The following is a 26118-nucleotide window of genomic DNA, read 5'->3' as shown; positions in this document are numbered from 1 at the left end:
TGGTTTCTTAGAATCATTGTTGAACACTGTTGTTGATATCTGAAATCAATCAACCCAAACAAACACACCCCTCCCTTCATTGCATGAACATGCAATGCATGAGTAGATGTCTCTATCATAGCAGAAGCGAAGAAAAATAAAGCAAAGCTTAATTTTAGAAAACAGTGTTTCTCAGAAATTGCATACTGCACCTTTTAAAAAGAAAAAAAATGTGGGTTTTACACTCGCTGACTTTTTCTCAAACCAGTTCTTACCTGCTCTATAGACGTGTACAGTACTTAAATCCATTACACATTGCGCTTGGATGCACACAGACTGAACAAGCAAACAGTTTAGCTGTCATAGATCATTGTTTCATCATTGTTAATCTGTTCTGGGGCAGGACGAAAATAAGAAACCAGATAAGTTTCAAACAATGTTACCAGGGATCTGAACACATGGCTCCTTTTACACCTGGTATAAATGTCAGGTGATCAGATCACAAGAGGAACAGCAATAAATATAGGTCCAAACAGGATCCAGTTAAGTTAGTTAAAGATCATATATTTAGGACACAGTGCAGGAGTGAAGGCTTCTTTACATAAACCTTTGTGATTGTCCTGTAAATCTCTCAGAGGAGCTGAAGAAGCAGACTGCTATACTGGAGAAGGCCCAGGCAGACGTGAGCAAGATGCAGGACCAGCTGGCCGAAGCTAGAGCAGAGATGGAGACCATTAAAGCGGTGGCCACCGTCTCTGAGAGCACGAAGCAGGAAGCCATCGACCAGGTCAAGCAGCAGTGGCAGGAGGAGGTGGCCTCACTGCAGGCTATTATGAAAGGTAATCGGATACTGATTATTTCTATGCTATATGTCTGAAAACCGATACCTGGAAGTTTTATTTATTGCGCTATTTCTGCTATTTGAAACGTTAACTAAATCATTTGTCACTACCATGAGGTTGACTGAACTGCTTTACAAAACTAATATGGCTAAATTTTACAAGCAATACATAAATAGCACAATTTAAAAGGATAGTTCACTTTGAATAGAGCCCGACCGATAAAGGAGTTTAAAGGCCGATACCGATATATTTGAAATATTGAAAAATTTTGGGGTTTTAAAATCCGATATATCGGCCGATATTTTTATTTATTTATTATTTATTAACAAAACATTAACAGATTTCCCTAACATTAGTTATTTGTAGTTATTTATGAGTTTTAACTAAAATAATATGATAATGCATTTTAAAAAGAAACTTGTTTCTTTTTTTGTCACAACAGAACAGACTGATGGTAGTGGCATTAGCTAGCTTTGTGGTTGGCTAGTCTATGATGAGCCATAATTTAGCAATGGATTGCGTCATACTGCAAATTGTAAAACATACATTTTCAATATAACAGGCCTAGGAGAGATGATGCATCTCACTGCTATAACTGTCACGTGCTATTAAAGAAATACTTCAGTCACGTTGTCAAAAGTTAAAAGGACAGTCAGTCAACTAGCCTACACTGCAACAACGTAACGTAATTATTACTATCTAATTCTGCTTCACTCTCGGCTTATTTAACAGCAGCAAAACTTGACATGATAGTCACAAATTTTGTCATGTTTATTTGAGTTAAGAGAACTGATGAGGATGTTCTTTTAATTGTTATTCAAGCAATGTATGTCTCGTGACCAACTCAACGAGTGTTGCCAACAGGGACAGTGTAGAGTGCCCTCTGGTGGACAAACTATACAACTCCAACACTGATGACATGGTTCAAGCGTGTTTCGTCCATTTTTATTTTATCTTTGAAATATTCATTTATCGCCCATTATAACTGCCGATACCGATAGTTTGGAAAATGCCTAATATCGGCAGATAATATCGGTCTGCCGATATATCGGTCTGGCTCTAACTTTGAAATTAATTTTTGGTATGTTTTAGCTTACCTCAAGGCCATCCAAGATGTAGATGTTTTTGTTTCCACAGTATTTTCAATTTTGATATTTTTTAGGTCAAACCGTTCTTGTCTGTCAGTCATATAATGGAGGTATATGGGGTCCTCCTCAAAGAGCATGCACAGAGAAGTCTAAATTAAACATGATTTTATGACTCGTAAATGTACACATTGATGGCCTAAGACACGAAACGAGCGGTTTGTGCGAGGAAACGAACAGTGTTTATATCGTTTTTTTATGACTGTGGTTATAATAGGTAAAAACTATATAAATACTGTTCGTTTTCTCAAACAAACCGCTCATTTCGTGTCTTAGGATGAGGATCTTAAATAAAAAAACGTCTTTTTTAGTTATGTGCTTGTATAAGTCGAAAATTTTTTTGCTCAATCACATTACAGTACATAATGTACATCACTACTGCTCCTCTATTCCCAGTCTGTCTGATATATGCTGATTACTACAAAGCCTCAGAGTGCTCTGATTGGCCAGCTCACCCAGTGCGTTGTGATTGCCCAAACACATGAAGCATGTGTCTGAAATGTAACGCCCCTTGCCATAATTGTGAGTTTCAGCATTCAAGGCTTCTAAAGCAAATATAACCACACAGTTAATAATGTTGTCGGTATTACCGCATCATTGCGGGCCAATGACAGTTTCTAAAAATACGGACGATCAGTTTGGCTTGCAAAGAATGACGTTGTGCGTTTTTTTTTTTTAACTCTCTTACCTTTCAGATATGATGTTATAAATGTAATTTGTCATCTTCATGTAACAAATTAAAATAATTTGTACAAAAAAAAAATACAGATAAAATACAGTTCAGTTTTCAGTGGAATGTGCTTTGCACAAGTTAACTTTTGTGTTGAACTTCTCAGGAACTTCTTATAAATAAATCTTAACCACTGATTCCTATTTCCTTTCTTTCTATTTTTGGACGTCCAAAGAAATAGGTTTTGCTTTTGCATCTACACAGCATTTTTGCTATTCACTGTAGCCTAATCCTCTTTTTTGCGTTTGCCTATGGACGGGCATAGAGGAAGTAAAATATGGACTTCGTTAAAGGCATTTTAGGCAGGCCTTGATGAGTGTTCGCAGATCGTGTACATGCACAAACAGATCCATTACACTAAAGGGAAAGGAAAATATTAAAAAGCCTCATATGACCCCTTCAATAAATGAACATTCTTCTAGAAACGCAGGACTTGCTGCAGTACCTCCATGGGTTCAGATTCTTGTTGAATCATAAACGTCATAAATAAACTATATTTGGAAGATTAGCAAGATATGCTGTGAACATCGTTTTGATGCACACATCCTTATCTTGACGTGCGTGTTCAGATGCAGAGCGGGAATTTAAGTTGCAGTTCCAGCAGAAGTTGGAGCAGGAACGCGCTCACTGGACCCAGTACCGCGATGGGATGGAGCGGGAGGTGGCTGACCTACGCCGGCGTCTTACTGAGGGACAGGAGGAGGAGAATTTAGAGAACGAGATGAAGAAGGTCTGGTTTGCTTTTTAATCCGTCTACTTCATGATTTTAGTTCCTGTTTTTTAGTCTCGGAATCGTGACTCAAAGCCAGTGTTTGCATTATGTTGGTCTGTTAATCAAGCTGGAGTTTGTTGTGTCATTCTAGGCTCAGGAGGACGCAGAGAAGTTGCGTTCAGTGGTGATGCCAATGGAGAGCGAGATCGCAGCCCTGAAGGCCAAACTGTCGAGCTCAGAAGATCGAGTCAAGGAACTTGAGGCTGCCAAGGTTAGACGTGCATAGAAAAGTGGAACTGAGAGACAGACTGTTTTGTTCACATTTATAATTAGACGTGATGCATTTCTTGTGGTTATGCCATGACCTCATGAATAGGCAAATTCACACCTGGCCAAATGAATCAAGGTTGCATCTGGATTAAAGCCTTTACTTATGATTATGACTATCGATATTGACTATATGATGGCTTCAGGAATGAGTCATTAATCAATCAAGTCTTGTAAAAGTTAGCGGAAGTCAATGAGCCAGTGTCCGTAAAGTCGAAAGATTTTTCCCCAATTTTTTATTTTTAAGCCATATTTTTGACTGAAATGTCAAGATTATGCTTCTGTTTATGGATGCTTTTACTTTTCATCATGAAAAATGAAGTTTGAAACGTGTGCTTGGTTATTTCCCAGGTGAAGGAGCTCAATCACGTCCTGGAGGCTGAGAAATCATGCCGTACAGACTTAGAGATGTATGTTGCTGTCCTCAACACCCAGAAATCTGTCCTTCAAGAGGATGCAGAGAAACTTCGGAAAGAACTCCATGAAGGTATGCGAACAAAACATTTCTGAAAAGTTGTAATTCTCTATTCTGTCATTTTCTTGTTATCATCTTGATTGGCTGGCTATTTCGTGTAGGTTACATCATACTTTGTACAGTGTCTGTTTACATTTTGGTTAAGGTGCTATTGTGACCCCCAAAGTGCACCGCCAAATATTTAAGGGCCCAATCGATTGATTTATTTACTGGTAGCACTTTATTTCAAGTTTAGTCCTGTTTCGCATGAGCATACTATGTCCATATTGTAGTAATGACATTAACTAACTTCCATCCCTGAATCTACCCCTAAAACTCACCTTAAGCCATGTAGTTACCTTACAATACTCTGTACTTTTGCGGCAGGTACACTGTAGGCACATACTGTAAACTAAAGTGCAACCGATCTCAATTTGTACTTTATAGAGATATTTCTCTGGTATTAGAGATATTTCAGTGGTTTTCGACGGGTTTAGCCATGGCGCCCACATTTTGCCATGGTCATTTAAGCTGTGACCCAAATTCTTAGGAATTTGAACCAAGCGAATTTATTTATCAAAATGGTTGACACAAGCACTTCACATACACACATAAATTGTCAGAATATCACTAACGCTGATGAATAAACAGGATAAGGTAAGGCTATTAAATAGCAGTGCTAAACTAGTTTAAATAAAGTTATTAAGTTGGCATAAGCCACCACAGTCATTAAAAATATAGAAAATAAGATATTTTGGGTTAAGTTTACTGGAACTACAGTTACCATGGTAAATACACATTATGAATAGACTGTTGATAAAACATGGACACTTATCCTGATGAATAGAATGAAGATCATACTGGTGTTGTCACGATGCCAAAATTGTGACTTCGATACGAAACCAGACAGAAATACCTCGATACCGAAACTGAATCTATACCACGGGGGAAAAAAACTTAAACAGAAAAAGTAATTGGAAAAATAGGACAGAACTTACAATTCATTGTTTTATAATTTTTTTTTTAAATTAACTCGCTCGCCCTGCTTTTTTGACCATTCTCTCCCTTTTATTGAATAAAATTATAATAATTACATGCCAGTGTTTTGCGTCCTTACAAAAATGTTTGCAACATTGACATTATTATCAATCATGCTAACATTCGCTAACCTTTCACAATTCTGAACAGGTGTGGATGACCAAAATCTTATTTCAGCATATGAGTCATTTAATACTTTTTTAAAAGCCATTTTATAATTACAATATTGATAATTAATTTGATTTTTTTAAATCTTTGTTATTAAAAATAAGAAAATTACTAACATTATGACAAATACTATGAGTCAAATAAAATAAACAGTGCTTAATTAATTTTTTGAATGCTACTATTAAATAGACCTGCTGTAGCTGAAAAAATACAGTCGTCACTCTATAAATTAACTATAGACTGATTTTTAATGAATAGATTGCATATATTCAGTCAAGCTTTGGGTGATTGTCTATTTTCTTTTTCCAATTTGTCGGATTAACATTAATCACACAGAATATTATGCTGCTGGTCCGGCCCTTTAAGACCTGCACGTAGCTAATACATTGGAACACATAGTATTTATTTTTACATACGGTTTACGTTCAATAAAGACATACCCGACCGTGTTTACATGAATACTCGCCAGGACGTGCATTTTTACATCGAATTTTGACTATTCAAACCTAATAATCCGCCAAAGAGAACTGAAGTCGTGATCGCATGCTGTGTTAAAGGCGTGTGCTTCAGGTTTGAGCCCTGCTATTATTTTCTATTCTATTTTAATTAAGCTGAAAAGCGACTAAATGCTACATTTCAAAAATTTTGTACAATTTTATTTTTTTATTTAAAAAAAAATACCTATTTTATTCAGCAAGCACACATTCAACTAATACATTGATCGGTAGTGTCAGTAAAGTCATTTATAATGCTACAAAAGACTTTATTTCCAACAAATGCTTTTCTTCCTTTTCATCAAATATTCATGGGGGAAATCTTATAATGGTTTCCACAAAAATATTATGCATCACAACAGTTTTCAACATTGATAATAAGAAATGTTTCCTGAGCAACAAATCAGCATATTAGTATGATTTCTGAAGGATCTTGTGACTGACTGAAGACTTCTGAAAGGTCAGCTTTGCCACCAAAGGAATAATTGACACATTATAATATAAATTACAATAGAAAACGGTTATTATAAATTGTATTGATTTTTCACGCAATTACTGTTTTTGTCGTAACATAAATTCTTACTGTCCCCAAATTCGTAATTATTGGTACCATCTACACTCACCGGCCACTTTATTAGGTACACCTGTCCAACTGCTCGTTAACACTTAATTTCTAAGCAGCCAATCACATGGCGGCAACTCAGTGCATTTAGGCATGTAGACATGGTCAAGACAATCTCCTGCAGTTCAAACCGAGCATCAGTATGGGGAAGAAAGGTGATTTGAGTGACTTTGAACGTGGCATGATTGTTGGTGCCAGAAGGGCTGGTCTGAGTATTTCAGAAACTGCTAATCTACTGGGATTTTCACGCACAACCATCTCTAGGGTTTACAGAGAATGGTCCGAAAAAGAAAAAACATCCAGTGAGCGGCAGTTCTGTGGGCGGAAATGCCTTGTTGATGCCAGAGGTCAGAGGAGAATGGCCAGACTGGTTCGAGCTGATAGAAGGGCAACAGTGACTCAAATAACCACCCGTTACAACCAAGGTGGGCAGAAGAGCATCTCTGAACGCACAGTACGTCGAACTTTGAGGCAGATGGGCTACAGCAGCAGAAGACCACACCGGGTGCCACTCCTTTCAGCTAAGAACAGGAAACTGAGGCTACAATTTGCACAAGCTCATCGAAATTGGACAATAGAAGATTGGAAAAACGTTGCCTGGTCTGATGAGTCTCGATTTCTGCTGCGACATTCGGATGGTAGGGTCAGAATTTGGCGTCTACAACATGAAAGCATGGATCCATCCTGCCTTGTATCAACGGTTCAGGCTGGTGGTGGTGGTGTCCTGGTGTGGGGAATATTTTCTTGGCACTCTTTGGGCCCCTTGGTACCAATTGAGCACCGTTGCAACGCCACAGCCTACCTGAGTATTGTTGCTGACCATGTCCATCCCTTTATGACCACAATGTACCCAACTTCTGATGGCTACTTTCAGCAGGATAATGCGCCATGTCATAAAGCTGGAATCATCTCAGACTGGTTTCTTGAACATGACAATGAGTTCGCTGTACTCAAATGGCCCCCACAGTCACCAGATCTCAATCCAATAGAGCATCTTTGGGATGTGGTGGAACGGGAGATTCGCATCATGGATGCGCAGCCGACAAATCTGCGGCAACTGTGTGATGCCATCATGTCAATATGGACCAAACTCCCTGAGGAATGCTTCCAGCACCTTGTTGAATCTATGCCACGAAGAATTGAGGCAGTTCTGAAGGCAAAAGGGGGTCCAACCCGTTACTAACATGGGGTACCTAATAAAGTGGCCGGTGAGTGTATATATCACTATCTTGAATGTGCCTCCTAATACGACTTTCAGGGATATTGCTTTATATAATACACACACAGAATGTGCATCGTTCAAAAACAATGCAAGGTCACAAGACTTGTTTTTAAGAGTTAAACTTTATAACATGACATGCTGTCTTTTTAAAATGGATCATTTAAAAAATAAAATAAAATAAAATTCATCATTCAATGGTGTTATTTGCTCGGAAAACAAGGGATATGAAACATTCGCGAGAACGAATGCATCCTGTGTGAATGCTCTTCTACATACCAATAAACTTCTGCACATTGACTTATACGGTATTCAACTTCTGTTTATCACAGTGTGAATTTATACACAATGCATGAGTTTGTGCAGATCAGATCTCACTCGTACAGGCGTGACTTTTTTTGTTTTTTTTGTTTGCAATACGCAGTTATTTTCACTCTCAAATGGAAGTAAAATGCTTGTACTTGCAGGCCAGGGGGCTTTATATATTTAGTACCAAGTCAGTTAATTTCAGCTGATTGAATTGGTTTGTTTCAGTGGTTCACCTGCTGGAGTTGGAGCGGCAGCAGCACAATCAGCTGAAACACACTTGGCAGCGTGCCAACGACCAGTTCCTGGAGTCACAGCGTCTACTGATGCAAGACATGCAGCGCATTGAGAGCGTGCTGTCCTCCGAGCAGCTGCGGCAGGTGGAGGAGATGAAGAAGAGGGACCAGGTATTAGAAACACTATAGACATTTGTTTAATCGGGCCACTGGTACTTTGTGATTTTAGCAGTTTTGTTTTTAACCATCTCATACTGCAGTTTAAGGTACGTTTTATAATAACTTTGCTTTTCATTTATAACTTAAAGCTCACTTGAAGATTTTCGACTACATTAAAAACTACTAGCCTGAATGATAGAGTTCACACGTTATTTAAAACAAGTGAACAGTCATTAAATAAATAAGAACAAATACACAAATTACAAGCAGAGATGAATACTAAATAACAAAGTTTACGAAGTCTAACAGTAGGCTAGTATTCAGGTACAGAAATTAATAATTAAGCCTACATATAAATTTGTTGAACTATTTGTTCACTGTATAAATTAAATATAGTTTCATCTTTGTTAAAGCTGTATTTTGGTGTTTTATTAATATCAATGACAAAGAAAACGGTATATATATACAATATTAAGTGTGTGCTGTCACTTTAAGACTGACTGCACAGACCGAAAAAAAAAAAACTGACAAACATCCGTTCACATATGATGTATTTTATCTGTAAGGAGAGAATACTTTTCGAGACGGCCATTTAGATGGGTGTTTTGACAATTTGTGTTTGTGTCTGGCAAGGTAACGTGAAAGAGGTCTCAATTCTGTATTCGAGCGCTGCCTGACGCTCCTCTCTCTCTGTGTGCTTCGAGTGTGTGTGGATGGGGGCTGTGCGCACAGATAACGCGAGTCCTGGTTTTCGGCTCTTCTTCCACGATTCAAATTGTTTAAATGTGTAAATTGCCAAGACAATAGCCTACACGTCCAAATTATAAACTTTCAATCTGTGATGGTTATATATGTGTTGCATCTGGGTAGTTCAGTGTTATTCTGACATTTATGCCTACATTTTACCAGGAGGAGGATGAGAAAGAGAGATTGAGTCAGGCTAAAGAGGCAAGTGAGGATGATGGGACGCATGCAGACGCAGTGGAGGACTCTCTGCTTGGACTCTCAATAGAAGAGGTATCCATGTCACTTCTGTAAACCTCACTAAAGCTAGAACTAAAAGTGCCTTTAATTCATTTAAAGGTAACTTTAGTTACTGTAATAATGTAAGGGACAGCTTTACAGCTCTGATTACAGTTATTGCTAAAATGCTGTGTGTGTGTGTGTGTGTATATATATATATATATATATATATATATTAGGGATGCACCGATATGAAAATTTTGGCCGATACCAATAATTCTTTATATTTGAAAACCGATATATCGGCCGATAAACTTAAATCCAAATTTTTATGTAATTTTGAGAGTCTGATTACAAAAACAAAAGTCTCACAATTAAATCCACGTCCCAAGCGCACAATTATAATGATGTTCTCATTATAGTGTTGTATAGCCGATATGACAGATTTGCGTTGCACATGTTGTGCCGAACCAGATTTTTTTATTTTTTGAAAAGATTTCAATCATATTTCAAAAAATTCAAAAACATAAACAGTTCTCAACAAGTGTCTCAGCTGAAGGGAATAATACATTATTTATTAGCTTTAACATATCGGCCAAATTTTCTTACCAGGCCGATAACGATAACATTAAACATGAACATATATCGGCCGATACCGATATGCTGGCCGCTATATCGTGCATCCCTAATATATATATATATATATATATATATATATATAACAAAGTGATTCAGTCAAGAGCAGTGAGAGATTTTTATTTTTAAGATTTTTTTTTTCTTTTGTTAACATTAATGACATAAACATTAGGCTTCTGTCACGTTAAGACCCAATATATTCATTCGCGGGTTTTCTTTTTCAACTGTTTATGTTCACTTAAGACATGAACAACAGTGCTTAAGATGATACTTGCAAGAACAGACATTTTGACACATTTTCATAAGGTATTTAACCTTTCAAGCCCAATTAAGTTCCAAAAATAATTAAGTTTGTAATTATGTGCTCTACTCTCAGTGGCCTTTATGTGTACACGTCTTTAAGACAACATAAGTTCTCTTTCACTGCTTAGGGTGACCACCATCAAACAAACCAAATGTGGGACGATTATAAGTTTGTGTGGGATAATGTGGGACATGTTACCAACACTAAAACACACCCTAAAACTGTTATATAATGCCTATATAACTTAATAAAAACATTTATATTCTGCCTTTCAGCTGATAAGAATTTTCTGTTCTTTAGTCCCTTCCAGAAAAAAAAAAAATCTTTATTTTACATATCATTTAAATTCAATATCACTGAGCCCAAAGGCAGTGGTCATCATGCAGATAACTATTTTAGAAACAGTTCTGACCAAAATAAACAATGAACAAATAAAATATAAAACAACATGAAATTAGATAGACAGTCTTATATATTAAGAATATATTAAAAACCAAAACCTTTCATAATTTTAGAAATGATGTGAATTAAAACAACCACAGCAGGCAATAGGTTAAACAACAACAGATAAATTCTGTAAAAAAAAGAAAAATACAGAATTATCCATTTGTTTTCTGACAGGGAACACATGGAACGAATCACCAGTCTACATTTTGATTGACAGCCGTCACAACCTACTAGTGACCGTGTTTACTACATTTTTTTTAACCATTGGACAAAATATACAAAAATTTGTACTTATTTGTAAAATTTGTACTGTTGTATACTTATGACGAAGCGCTGTTAAATATAGCTGAAACTACGCTGCAAAAATATTAAATAAAATGCTTTCAAAAAGGCAAAAGAAGGCATGCATGTTTTCTTAATATTACAATTAAAAACCAATAGACAGATGAAAATGCGGGACATTTCCTCAATATGCGACGTGTGGGACAAGGGGTAAAAATGCTGTGCAGTACAACGCAAAGCGGGACGGGTGGTCACCCTATCACTGCTTATTGTGCATCAACAGTTGAGAGAATTATTATTTTTTTAAACAGCAATGTTTAAAAACGCATGCACATGATAAACTTTTGTGACCGCGCAGCACAGCAATGTCATTTGAACGTAACCGCGATAGTGTCTTATCAACATGTCAACAACACAATCTAAACTTCCAGGCTTTAGCTACAACTACAGTTGAGGATTAAATTTGGCATTATGCAATTTTTTTTACAAACTTAAGTAGGTTTGTGCAGGAAGTAATAATGGAATTACTGATGACTTGTTTTAGGCAGTTCGTTTCTGAATCGGTATTTTCTTTGGGAGACAACAGCTGCATTTATTGTGCACTTTTATCTTAGACCTTTTACATTCACAAACAGCCATATATAACATTACATGAAAGGTAACGTCCAAAAAAGTTCACCAAAATAAAAATTATATTGTCCACAGCCCTTGTGTACTAGTGGATTTACCTCTTATAGCTTATCCACGTTGTTTGCACAAAATAGACTAATTCGTTTAGTCAAATTCGTTTTCAGTCACCAAATTGTTGGTGCATCAAGTAACAAGTTCTTTATCTTCACTACTTAAAGCATCTTTCAGGGCTTTTGAGTCATGGGATCTTGTTTTCTCTTTCTGATCTCAGTCCCACCTCAGCCATAGTATCCACAGCTCTTTGCACTCTCTGGACGCAGACACCCCGGGCCTCCCGGACGGCTCTGACCCTTATAAAGAAGGGCTTCGGAGGGTTCAGTCCACAGACAGTCTGGGTTCTTCAGGAGGGACCTTACAGCCTCACGGTCTGGGCGGACACAACAACAAGGCCAAGTCCGCCAGCCAGCTGGACGAGTCAGACTTTGGTCCTCTAGTGGGGGCAGACTGTGTGGGCTTTGATGGCATGGACAACTCCTCCTTATCATCCCTCCACCCTGGACATTTTCTTCTCACCAAGGACCAGGAGAAGGCCATTAAGGCCATGACCCCAGAGCAGGAGGAGACCGCATCACTCCTGTCCAGCATCTCTCATATGACCGATACGACTTACCTGCCTCCGACTGGCTACCGAATGGTCAGCGAGAGCGAGTGGAATCTGCTGCAGCAAGAGGTCAGATTGCTGTTTTTGTTTGTTTATTCATTTTCGATGACTGAGTGGTCTAGTTTGAGCCCTGTTTTGTTTTCTGTACAGTAGCCATGTTAGTGAAAATATGTTGCGATCTTAAGCCGCGTTTCCACCGTAGGAACTTTCCCCAGGAACTAGGTACTTTAGGGTGGTATTCGGTGTCATTCCGCAGGAACCAGGGTCTAAATGAATTTCTGGGTAAAAATCCCCCTCCCAGAAAGTCCCTGCTGGGGAGGTAGTACTTTTTCAGAGTTCAGGAACTTGCTGATTGGTTAAGCTTCTTGGTTCTTACCAATCTTGTTCTTTCTGCTCGATGGCACCCGTTCGTCCCATCCATCTCACGGTCAATGTCCGCTATAGCTGATAACAAACGTTGTCTACTTTTATATCTAGCATTACGAGCTTTCTGAATACGCTTTAGTATTAGTGCTCGTCTCTTTTCTGCCATTTTGTTAAAGAGATAGTTCACTTTGAAATTAATTTTTGATATGTTTTAGCTTACCTCAAGGGCATCCGAGATGTAGGTGTCTTTGTTTCCACAGTATTTTCAATTTTGACATTTTCAGTCAAACCATTCTTGTCTGTCAGTCATACACTGGAGGTGAAGGGGGTCCTCAATCGGTCCACCTCAAAAAGCATGCATAAAGAAGTTAAAATAAACATGATTTAATGACTCGTAAATGTAAGTACACATTGATGGCCTAAGACACGAAACGAGCGGTTTGTGTGAGAAAACGAACAGTATTTATATCGTTTTACCTCTTGTAATCATAGTCATGACAAAATGATCTGACGGCACGGGCGCTTCGGTCTGCGCATGCGCCGCAAGTGATCGCTTGCACGCCTACGTCACTCTTTGTTTATACAGAGATTTCGGAAGTTTTACCTTTCACTAAACATATTTAGATATACGGGAAACCGCAATGGAAGACGATTTCGGTATATATAAATATGTTTAGTGAAAGGTAAAACTTCCGAAATCTCCGTGTAAATATTGAGTGACGTCACACGCAAGCGATCACTTCCGGCGTAACATTGAACTGATTCAGTACGGTTCAGTTGGACATTGAACAACGGATTCAGATCACTTGGACGTCACTGTGATTACACGAGGTAAAAACTATATAAATACTGTTCGTTTTCTCACAAAAACCGCTCGTTTCGTGTCTTAGGCCATCAATGTGTACTTACATTTACGAGTCATTAAATCATGTTTAATTTTGACTTCTCTGTGCATGCTTTTTGGTGGACCCCCTTAGCCTCCAGTGTATGACTGATAGACAACAACGGTTTGACAGAAAAATGTCAAAATTGAAAATGCTGTGGAAATAAAGACACCTACATCTTGGATGCCCTTGAGGTAAGATAAAACATATCAAAAATTAATTTCAAAGTGAACTATCCCTTTAATTACCTCCTTAGTAAACGAATAGATCGCACACAAAAGCTTGAATCTCCTCCATACTTAAAACTTGAAACAAACGCGCAGACTGGGAGGAGCAGTTGCACGTAGTTCAACGTCACCAGACTAATTTACATAATCTTCCTGGTACTTTAGCCCACGGTGTAAAATGACGATGTAAATTGAGAAAAATGACCATTTATTGTAACTGATATCCAAAATAATCGATATTGAATCGAATCGTAATCGAAATCAAATTGAATTGCAAGCTTGTGAATCGGAATCGAATTGTGAAATTTGTCTCAATACCCAGCCCTAGTCTTTTGAGCTGTTTCTTTTTAGGGAATACGAAACAAAGCGCAAACAAATTACTATTCTTGGCTGGTCCTTTTTGGTGAATCAGAAACAAAGCACAACTAGTATGTGGGTTTCATTCACCAAAAATGACTGGTTTGAGCTGGTTGTTTTTTAGTAATTCAGAAATCCAACCCAACCAGTGTAGTTCTGCCCTGTCCAAAAAACCCACACTGCGGTCTTTGCCTACTTGCATGACATATTTCCTGTATTTAGCCCAAGTGTTCAAGTAGGCGTGAAGACGGCAAGTGTGTAGAACTTTTGATTGCCCAATGTGACACACTTATAGTCTTGCTAAAAAAAACCCAGGTGTTTACAGAGCTTAATTTTAATTTTCAATACTTTGCTTTTTAAAATAAACTTCTAAATGTCTGTTCAGTAGTCACTATGTAACTAACAGAAGACAACAGTGCTTAGCTAATAATTAAGTGATAAAAAGCAGTTGCAAATTTTGTACAAAATAAATTTAATTTAGTAGTAAAACATAAAGTGTTGTTCCACATATTATTGGTGCAAGGATGAGTAGGGTATATGTAATATCTGATTAATTTAACTTGCAGTGGAATGTTTTCCTCAACATCTCACAATTTCGGGGCACATGAGTCGCCAAACATAATGCATGATGGGATATTCTTTAGGGCTGTCGCGGTTATGGAATTTCCCTTGCGGTAATGTTGAGTGGCTCAATAGCGCGATATGCGGTATTACCGCCATTTATTTATTTATTTATTTATTTAATTAATTAATTATATGTTTTTGTTGCTATATAAATAATGTTTACGATGTGGACAAAAACGAGGACATTTTCAGTAACCAATGTAACCGAAACTAAACAGCGTCTACAGTATATGCGCATTGAAAGACTTTCACTCAGCGCGCATATTGTTATGACAACGGACTTTGAGCGAGTCATTGAACCGTTCATTCAACGAACACGTTTAAAAAAGCTGATTCAACAAGATGTTATTTATTTTTAACTTTGAGATTCAACTTTTCAAGGCTCAGCGGAGCAGCAATGCGTCGCATAGGCAATGCTGAAGCTGATGCTTCACTTATTAGAGACCCATTGATTCAATGCGTGACTCACTGATTTTATTTCGGCTTCCTTGTGTTGTGGGATGTTGAACAGCGCTGCTGCTGACGCGGATTTATGGGAAAATACCCGTGAAGAGAACGTTAAAATGATGATTCGACAAATGTTTCGCTTCCCTTTGACACGACAAGCTTTTCACGACTTCAAAGACAGACGCAGGTAATTGCACGCGCAGCGCGTGACGCGCTCTGCCGATCTCTTTCATTCACTGTCTATGTGAAGCCTGTAGGCTACACATCACCATGATAAACAGTCTTGTTATCGTTATGAACTTGTTTAACATTCAATACACATGCATTAAGTTCAAAACAAGAAGGGTATAGCCTTATAAAAAAAAAACGTGAATATCGCGGTTGCTGCGGTTACGTGCAATCCTCTGCGGTTGACTTGTCAGAAGCGCGGTACTACAATATTGCGGTTACCGCGACAGCCCTAATATTCTTAGCCTCAATAGTGTGGGTTTAGTGCGTATTTAGGGCACTGCACTTTGACATTTTTAAAACGTGGGATAGTCTTGCGCACGCTCTTCCTGTCAGGACATTCATTTCATAAACGTATGAATCTTTCGAGCTGGTTATTTTTGGTGAATCAAAAACAAAGCACATCCAGTAGTATAGTTCAATTCAAATGACAAATGACTCTTGAGCTGGTTCTTGTAAGTTGTTAAACAATGTCACAAGCTCAGAAGTTAGCTACTTGTTTGAATCAGTGTGATGAAGATTTGTGAACTTTAGGTGATCAAGTGTGAGAGGATGCTTGAAACTGCTTGCTGAATCAAACATGCAATGTAACAAGTTCACATGACAATGTAGCATGCGATTTGTTTTTAATGGATCAGCAAATATGCCAACCTTTCATAACACATTTTATGTTTGTTTTTGGTGTGGTTTCTCTTTAGTTGAAGAACGCTGGAAGGAAGTTGGGGCGCCGATGTGATATGTGCTCTAATTATGAGAAACAGCTGCAGGTCATGCAGGGACAAGAAGCCGATACAAGAGAACAGGTTTGACTTTTTGTTCCATTTAAAATCACGTACACGTCCCCTTTCTGTAGTAATTATTACATAGTGAACTTCCTCTGGTTCCTTCAGGTTAAAAAGCTTCAGGTCATGTTGCGGCAGGCGAACGATCAGCTGGAACGGACCATGAATGAGAGGCAGGAGTTAGAGGACTCTATCAAACAGGCCAATGAGGAAACGACTGCCAAGGTAAAGCTGATCTCTCTGATGTAAACATGGATGGGATCACATTGGCGCATCATATGCTGTGAGGAAACTGCTGTAATCTTTAAAGGGTAACTAAACCCCTGGTCAGAGCCTGACTCCACCCACTGGCAATGTTTGAAAATGCTGAAAAAGTGGGCTGACCCCAGCGGAGATAGAGGGGAACACTCTATCCTGGTCGTTTTCAATACTCACAATTCCAATTCCTGACTCCCTACAGTGGTTTTGACGACACAAGATGGTTTTTATACTGCGAAGGGCGTAGCTCGCGTGGTGAGCTGAAACCTGCGTATGTCACGAAGTGCGGAACATCCAATAGGAAAATTCAACTGCAGTAGCCACCGTTCAACCTGAAGAGGGCAGCACTAAGACGTTTTTACACCATATATTGTAGAAATAGAACACTTTATAAACAAATGTCAAAAAAGTTTCTCGAATCAATGACTGGTATTAACCCCTTAAGTGTCACCTCCCCCTTTTTTGAATATAGATGAAAATGCACATTTCGAACTTAAATGGTTGTAATTCAAGAATTCTTTGGAATAGACGTAAAATTGGTTTTAAAGAAGACATTTGACAGATTTTTGTAGAAGTGAAATAAATTAAGAATGTGAAACGGAAAAAAGTTATAGAAGTTTGAGTTTATGAAAATGTACAATATAAAAAATTTTATTATTTATATTTTATATAAAATATATGTTTTCAAAACCTGGCGACTCTAAAACTGCTAAAAAATCAAAACCATAAAATCTGAGTAAGTTGTGTTTCAAATTTTAGGTTGATATCTCAAAAAATGAGCTTTCAGTGAGATTTTGTTTGGGCGCAGTACCAAACTTTTTCACTAGGGCACAACCAGACTCCATTACTGCCCACATAAGGGCGCCTCCATTTCCATATGAAATAATAATTATTATAATTATAAAATAATTGAATGGAGGCTTTCTTTTGAACTCTTGGCATGAAAACAAACAGGTTTCTACCCTTCTTTCATGATTTTTCATGTTCATCACAATTTCAAAATAAAGGTCTAAAATATTCTTGTTGCAAATTGATAAATTACGGCTCCTCTGTAATATATTTTGAAAATCAATCACCAAATATGAAAACTAGAGATTCTAAGCTTTCAAATTATATATAGTTTGTCAAGATTAGTTTAGGTTTAGGATAATACTGTTTTAAAAATGTTATGGATTTGGGCCCAACGGTGGGCCCGTGACACTAAAGGGTAAAGGATCATCAACTAAAAAAAGTTGGTTTAGTGTTTAGTTGCTCTTTAAAATGGTTCCTCACATCAAAAAGAACAGAATTTATTCTTTAAAGAATCCAGAAAAAAAGTGTCGCGATTGACGCCAACAATTATCAAGCAATACAAATGTTTCAAACATGAGTATTAATAAGAAATGTTTGTTGAGCAGAAAATCAGCATATTAGACTGATTTCTGAAGGATCATGTGACACTGAAGTCTGGAGTTACGATGCTGAAAATTCAGCTTTGCATCACAGGAATAAATTACATTTAAAAAAACGTATTAAAATAGTTTTTTTTTTTTTTAATTGTAGTAATATTTCACAACAGTACCGTCTTTATTGTATTTGTGTTCAAATGAATGCAGCCTTGGTGAGAATAAGATTATTTTTTATCAACCCTTTTTTAACACTAGTGTCTACCTTACGAGGCGATATTGCTTTGCTGACTACTGTTTAAATGGGAAGAATGCACAGACTGCTCTTCCAAGACAAACGACTTCAGTAATTTTCATTTGTCTGGCTCACAGATCTTAGAGTTGAAGCAGAAGGTTAAGGAGTCTGAGTCTCTCGTAAGCGCTCTCCAACAGGCCTTCAGCCAGGCCAAGAGGAACACCCAGGAACAGATGGTATGACCGAATACACTCACTTACACACTACACTAAAACATTCACGTGTTTGCTTGAGGACTTGAGAGAGCATATGCTTAGTTTTTTCCATCTAATGTAGAACCTCTTGGTATAGATCTAGACAGATTTCCAATTTCTTCAGGTACTAATGCTCTAAAGTGTCTTTTGGCATCCACTATTGGCTGCAATATGTTCTTTATTGAGGCACATCTGGTTGAAATCTGAAGTTGCACTATTAAAGTTATGAACTTAATTCTGGTGTGACATGATCCCCAGAATAAATCGCTCTGGAAAGGGTTCTGTCGGTTGGTTATTACCTGAGGAATGCGCAGTGAATCTCTCAGGGTCACATTGATGTTTTTATTGGCAGTTTTCATTGAAAATCCTCTTTTATAATGGATCGTTTTCCACTTTAAATGGATATTTGCTTCAGAAAACATTTGTGGCTTGCAGTGGGTTTTCTAGGTTAAGTGGTGTGTGTGTGTGTGTGTCCAGGCTGTGCTGCTACAGTCCAGAGAGCAGGTGTCTGAAGAGCTGAAAAGACTGCAGAAAGATAATGAGAGTCTTCAGGGTAAACAGAGACTTCACATGACGCTGCAGCAGCAAGAGGACTTTCACATGCCGACCACTGTACAGGTACTACAGCACGTATGACAGTTGCCAGGGTATACCGTTAAGGATTTAAGGTTGGGCCAGTGGTTAAAATATTTACCTTCCCCACTACACAAAAAAGTAATAAATTAATTAATTCATTAAAATGGTTATTGTTTTCATAAATAAGGTTATGTGCATAAGACTAACATGACACTTTCATAATCATGACTTGACATATCGTGAGCTTAGAATTATAAGGTTCCATCTCCACTTTTGGTCAAAATTGAGTTTTTGACATAATCTGATCCATTAGGTGTTTATTAATGCCTGTGTGGTGTTATTTTTTGTAAAAAAAAGATTAATAGATAAAGCTATAATAGAAGATTATACTACATGACAGTTTTGCCAGCTGGGATGTAAAAACGTTTATGCTCAATATCTCAGAACTAACCGAAACGGAGATAGAACCTTATAATTCTAAGCTCACGATATGTTATGAATATGAAGGAAGTTTTATGCATGTTTGTGACAACTGTCATTAAGTGTCATTTGCTCAGTTATGACAATTTTTATGCAAATATGACATTGTCTTTGTTATGACACCTTGACATATACCAATACATCATAACCTGTCAGTGTCTATGTCATGACAACTTGAAATTACTAAGACAACACAACCTGTCGTAAACATGACAAAGCAGATTAATAATCAAACTTAAGAAACTCCCTAGCTTTATTGGTTAACATTACATTAAACTGTCAGGTGGTTGGTGTTGACACTGGCTGTCATGAGGCCATTGTAACTTTTAATGACAAATTCAACTGTAGGTGAGGTCACGAAAAATATTCATGACACACTTATGATGACCTCATGACGGCCAATGTCAAAGCCAACCACATGACAGTTTAACTTCATTTTATGTCAAGTTGTCATGACAAAGACACTAACAGGTTATGATCTCAAACAATGTCATATTTGCATTCAAAATGTCATTATTGAGCGAAATCACTTAATGACAGTTGTCAGAAAACATGCATAAAACTTCCTTCATACTCAAAGTAAAGTGTTACCCCACATTTCAAATACCAGCTTTCCAATTTTCACAATTTTTCCAAATTTCACAGTTCTCGATTCCAATTTTGTTACTACAGCAAAAACTAGCCTATATAATATTAATTAAGGACTAGCGTATATAAAATGAAATTATTGTTAAGATTAAGTAAACAATCATTAAAAAAATAAGAACAAATAATACAATTATAAGCAATAACACAAATAAATACAATAGAACATATTTTCAAATTAAATAAACTTCTTTTCAGGTTGGTCTAACAGGTTTTCCGGTACATAACTGATGAAAGTAATCAAATGTAAAATAACACTGAATATTCTTTGCTGACTGTATAAATGAAATCTAGAATGATCCTTAAAAGCTTTAAGTTTTTATAGTCTTTTTTTTTTTAATGTTTAATGTTTTCAATTTTTCCACACAGGAACTTCAGAAGCTGGTGTTGCAGTACAGGGAGGACATTGTTTCTGCATGCACGGCGGCGGAGCATTTGGAGGAGAAACTGAAGGCTGAAATTCTGTTCCTGAAGGAGCAGATTCAGGCAGAGCAGTGTCTGAAAGAAAACCTAGAGGACACACTACAGCTGGAGATAGAGGGATGTAAAGAAGAGATCGGTGAGTAGATTTGAATAGTCATAAAAATCTTACGTCTAGGCGCTGTAATTGTGTATATTAGCAAAAGTACTGGGAATTCAAGTGTTTCGATTGGACCAATTGCGCCTGCCATGCAGTCTGCATTTACAAACATTTGTGGAAAAAATGGGTCGTTCTGAAGAGCTCAGTGGATTAAAACATCAGTATACCAAGACATTAAAGGGATACTCCACTTTTTTTGGAAATAGGCTCATTTTACCACTCCCCCAGAGTTAAACAGTTTTCGAATGTATTCAGCCGATTTTTTTTATATTTAGAAGAATATCAGTAACCAGACAGTTTCTGGTCTCATTGACTTCCATAGTATATATTTTTTCTACTATGGAAGTCAACGAGACCAGAAAATGTCTGGTTACTGATATTCTTCTAAATATCAGAAAATTGGCTGGATGGATTCGAAAATGGTAAAACTCAACTGTTTAACTCTGGGAGAGTGGTAAAATGAGCCTATTTCCAAAAAAAGTGGAGTATCCCTTTAAGGACCATGCTATGCTTCCAACTTTTGGCCCTTTTCCACTGCACGGTTCGGTACGGGACGCTTTGGCGCTTTTCCACTGCATGGTAGGGTACGGCTTGGTTCAGCTCGGCTCATTTATGGTACGGCTCCCTTTAAATGGTACCTCGTCTGTTGAGGTTCCAAGCATACCGTACCGGTACTAAAATGTGACCTTAAACACTGCAGATCACTGATTGGTCAGACAGAATCGTCACTACCAGTCATTGTGTTTGCGACCAATAGACATCGACAGGAAACCAAACCCGCTAGATTTAGATAGCCAGTAACAGCCACCGCTGTTATAGATCAGTCTATAATCCCACCCACTTTAAAGCGGTACTAACTGCAGTGGAAAAGCAACCGAGCTAAAGCGAACCGTGCCGCGCCGAGTCGTACCACGCAGTGGAAAAGCGAAGCGAACCGAGCCGTACCAGCAGTGGAAAAGCGCCATTTGTGGGAACAGTTTGTGGAAGGCCCTTTTCTATTCCTGCATGACTGTTCCCCAGTACACAAAGCAAGGTCCATAAAGACATGAATGGGTGAGTTCGGTGTGGAGGATCTTGACTGGCCTGATGTGTATATATATTTATAAAATGGTTAGTTCCAATCCTTGATTCTGATTGGTCAATAGCTGTGCTTTATTCATGATAAAACACGGCTATGACCGCTTCACCCAACGGTTCTATTTATCACTGCGCAACACTGCAGTTCCTGTTGTTTTTATTTGAGCTTTCATGCATATTACACATTGGAGCGTTGTTGCTGGTCACGGTCAGGGACTATTTTTTTTCAAGCGTAAGGAAGGCTTTTAGTGATTTTACTATATGAAAGTTGCACTAATAGATATTTTTTTTACTTTAATATTTTGATTGCGTGGGAACCGTTTTAGAAAAGTAATAATGTACTCGAGGCAAGTGCTGTATCGTGAATAAGTAATGGCTGAAGGGGTTACTCCGCTTCGCGTCGTGCCTAACAACGCCCTTCTGCCGTTACTTATTCACGATACTGCACAGCCTCTCGTACCTTATTGCTTACATATATATATAGTTATGCACTTTTACAATTTGAATTTCAAGCCAAAATAATAAGTACATTAGGAAATGTACAACTACCGTGATAACAAATGACTCATACCGTGATATAAGATTGTTCTGATTAAACTGCTCTGAAGGTTTACACTGGCTTACATTGTGGCTTTTAGCTTCAAGGGTTGCGAAACTCAATTTATCTACTTATTTACCTCTCATATTTTGCATTTCAATACTGTCTTTTTCTCCTCCACTTCTCCCTGCATTGGTGACTTGTGTTCAGACATCCTGGAAGGTATGAATCTTTGCCTGACTGTATGTTTGTCTAGGTCGTGTCTGTCTTTAGTGGATCCACCGATGCCATCCTAACACACCTCCCCCCAAAACCCATTAGCGCTGTGTGTGTGTGTGTGTGCTCATTCACATCCTTTTCACTTCATACTACTTAATTTAGCTGTGTAGTGTACTGTACTAATACAATATAACTTCATGTGACCTTGGGTTAGTCTCTGCATTTGACTGGAATGTGGTCGTGCTCCTACAAATGTGCATAACTTGATAGAAATGCATCACCTAACACTGTGCATTTGAAATGTTTTCTGCATATTTCTCTGTTGTGGAAGCGACTCTGAAACTCTTGTTAAGTTGCTTGGGATTTAAAGCAGTTTATTTATGGTCAAGTTGGACTTTTTGAAAACAAGAAGTAAGTAATTGAGTCAGGTTTAAGGGTGAAGTCGACATGAAGCATACAGTACCATTGAAGTTTTGAGTTTGTTAGGATTTTGTTTTAATGAATAAATACAGTAGAAACAGTAATATTGTGAAATATTATTACTATTTAAAATTACCGTTTTATATTTTTATGTATTTTAAACTCACTTATTCCTGTGATGGCAGAGTGAATTTTCAGTGTCACGTGATCCTTCAGAAATCATTCTAATATGCTGATTTGCTGCACAAAAACATTTCTTAATATTATTAATGTTGAAAACACTTGCTTAATATTTTGTGGACACTGATGTATTGTTTCAGGATTCATTGAAAGTTCAAAAGAACAGAAAATAATTTTTTCAGACATTTTTTTTTTAACTAAGCCCAAACTTTTGAGCAGTAGAATTTTTTTTTACTTCCATAATGTGACGCTTTTCCAAGTGAAACAGGTTATAGTGGGATGTAATCTTATCCATCAGAGCAAGAGCATTTGGTGATGTACTGTAATCCAGAAAATAAATAAATTTTTATTAATTTTGCTGTCCCCCACCCCTCCCACTTATAATTTAGTGGGTTATAATTTACACTAAATACAAGTTGAAAACACTCTAATTTATATACAGTATGCATGTGCCGGTATCAAATTTTCATATAATAATAATTGATTAATAACAATAATAATAATAATTCATTACATTTATATAGCGCTTGCATAGAGAGGGGAATCTCCTCAACCACCACCAGTGTGTAGCATCCACCTGGATGATGCGAAGGCTGCCATAGTGCGCCAGAACGCTCACCACACACCAGCTTACTGGTGGAGAGGAGACAGTGATGAAGCCAATTGGTATATATGGGGATGATTAGGAGGCCATGATGGACAGAGGCCACTGGGCAAATTTGGCCAGGATGCCGGGGTTACACCCCTACTCTTTCAAAAGACATCCTGGGATTTTTAATGACCACAGAGAGTCAGGACCTCGGTTTAACATCTCATCCGAAGGACGGTGCTCTTTGACAGTTTAGTATCCCCATCACTTTACTGGGGCATTAGGACCCACACAGACCACAGGGTGAGCACCCCCTGCTGGCCTCACTAACACCTCTTCCAGCAGCAACCTGGTTTTTCTCAGAAGGTCTCCCATCTAGGTACTAACCAGGCTCAGCCCCGCTTAGCTTCAGTGGGCAACCAGTCTTGGGCTACAGGGTGATTAAGCTTTTATCACTGTATTGAATTAAGTTACTAATAAATTAACTAATGTTAACATCAGAATATTTTCAAATTATACCTTTGCTTGGATATGTTAGTCCAGATTAAAATGTAAAAATGTTGAATTTTGAAAATAAATAGCCTATTAAGTCTTTAAGTATTCAAGTAAAAATTAATTAATGAACACCATTGCGAATACATGCATCTGAATGGACCACTTGCACTGAACTTCGCGACGCACTTCCGTTTGGAAACAGTACATATCACTTATTTCCGGTTATGTTTACTTTCAATGTACTGCGGTCAATGAGTTGAACAAACGCCACCTAAAATGAATGTCTGTAATAAGATTTTATATTTTGGACATTTTTATTGACAGAAGAAGGGATATTCTGATATTTACTGTGTATAGAATTTTCAAAACTGAACATGAATCGGAAAAATCAGAACATGAAGTTTAATCCAAAACAAGCCAATTCGAGAAGGCTGCGGCTGTAAAAATATATATTTTTTTCTTCAATTTTTCAATGTCAATCGTTTTACTATTTACAATGGTAAAACGATTGACAGTGAAAAATTTACGAAATGCCCAAAATGCTTAATTAATATTCAGGGAAGTTGACTGTCATTCTCCTCTACGCTGCGTGCGTTCGGATCGTAGTCACCTCGTGATCATTCATTCTTTCATTCATTCTTTCTCTTATTTTAAAAAGACAGGAATAAAGCACCAATGCACACAATAAATACTTTTTATTAGTCAAATTCATTAAAAAATGTAAACTCGAGTATAGAATATAAGTAGGCTAAGAGAAAAAAAAATGTTAATGAGAAGACATTAGACTGCAGGTTAGTGGATAAATTATATTTAGCCTATTTATTATTCAGAATGGAATAGAAGGAAATATATTTACTGGAACATTTCAGCAGGCTCAAGATAATTAATACAAAGATAATTATTCATTGTTTAAATCAATTGGCAACCATAAAACGTAGTGATAATCTTCATTCTCATGCATGGACGTGCGATGAACACTCTAACCGGAAACTTCCGGTATGTAATAAGTAGAACGCGGAAGTAGTTGTGCAAGTAGTCCATTGGGTGTTTGAAACATTATTGTTCAGAAACAGAAAGTAGTACAGCTGCTTTGTTTACGGGGGTTACCGGGGTAACGGCGGCATTTCTGCTCTTCCATCATCGCCGTCTACTGTCAGAGAGTGAATATGTGCATATTCACATTCAGCACATCTCCATCACTGGTTCCACCATGCTTCTCATCCGTGTTGTTGTTGTTGTTTACATTGACGCATCAAACAGCAAAACAATCGAAATAATTCATAATAAGAAATTGTTCACAGGATTTTCCAGTGCCCACAATAACAATATTGTACATGTTCATTATCACGATATATTGTTTGTCACATGTCTACTTTACAGTATTTAAGTAAAAGACAAGGAAATAAATGACAGTATTTTACTAAATATTTTTCTAGAAGAAAATGCAGAGATGTGTTTTAAAAAAATTTTTTTTTGAAGTTCAATTCAACAGAACTTAAGAGAGTGAGGACATTGTTACCTCAACCTCATTTTTTTAAACATGGTGTTGTGGTGCTTTGTTACTTGTTAAAGTATTTGAAAATGCTACATTTTATTGAAACAGTACCTCAGCTGTTTTTACTACTGAAAATGTTGTATTGGCACTGTTCAGTGGCAACCTTATTAGGGCTTGTGACACAGTGCAGAATACAGTACGCCATGCTTGGCATGTAGTATTTGTCATTTTTTGCGAGTCATGCTTAATTAATTGACTAGTCACAGTTTTTCAATTTTCATTGTGGCTCAGGCAGCGCTAACAAGCGGATCTTTGAGCAAATAATTCCTCTTGTTACTGAACTCCCGCCTTGTTATAGGAGAACTGGCCATGCATTGACTACATGTGTCTGACTAATACACAACACAGCAACAGCATGTGACA

At 37.5% G+C, this 26118-nt stretch overlaps 1 protein-coding gene across 2 annotated transcripts in view; it reads left to right on the top strand.

Annotated features, from left to right (window-relative positions):
- Nucleotides 1–26118, top strand: part of rabep1 (rabaptin, RAB GTPase binding effector protein 1) — a 37241-nt gene that overhangs the window by 4667 nt on the left and 6456 nt on the right. The window contains exons 3-15 of one of the 2 annotated variants that reach the window (XM_089129894.1): nucleotides 615–818; nucleotides 3266–3426; nucleotides 3560–3679; nucleotides 4087–4222; nucleotides 8265–8443; nucleotides 9341–9448; nucleotides 11965–12423; nucleotides 16186–16290; nucleotides 16378–16494; nucleotides 18285–18383; nucleotides 18879–19019; nucleotides 20472–20661; nucleotides 22508–23263. In XM_089129894.1, coding sequence (XP_088986020.1) covers nucleotides 615–818; nucleotides 3266–3426; nucleotides 3560–3679; nucleotides 4087–4222; nucleotides 8265–8443; nucleotides 9341–9448; nucleotides 11965–12423; nucleotides 16186–16290; nucleotides 16378–16494; nucleotides 18285–18383; nucleotides 18879–19019; nucleotides 20472–20661; nucleotides 22508–22593 — 2105 coding nt within the window. In that variant the 3' untranslated portion in view covers nucleotides 22594–23263. Of the gene's footprint in view, nucleotides 1–614; nucleotides 819–3265; nucleotides 3427–3559; nucleotides 3680–4086; nucleotides 4223–8264; nucleotides 8444–9340; nucleotides 9449–11964; nucleotides 12424–16185; nucleotides 16291–16377; nucleotides 16495–18284; nucleotides 18384–18878; nucleotides 19020–20471; nucleotides 20662–22507; nucleotides 23264–26118 lie in introns of those variants that run through there. The other variant, XM_039662055.2, reaches the window with a different exon arrangement.

The sequence above is a fragment of the Pimephales promelas genome, chromosome 4, assembly GCF_988280905.1.
Source record: "Pimephales promelas chromosome 4, fPimPro1.hap1.1, whole genome shotgun sequence".
In the NCBI taxonomy this organism is placed as follows: Eukaryota; Metazoa; Chordata; class Actinopteri; order Cypriniformes; family Leuciscidae; genus Pimephales; species Pimephales promelas.
Note: the sequence above shows the minus strand (reverse complement) of the source record. Positions and strands in the feature narration are given on the sequence as shown.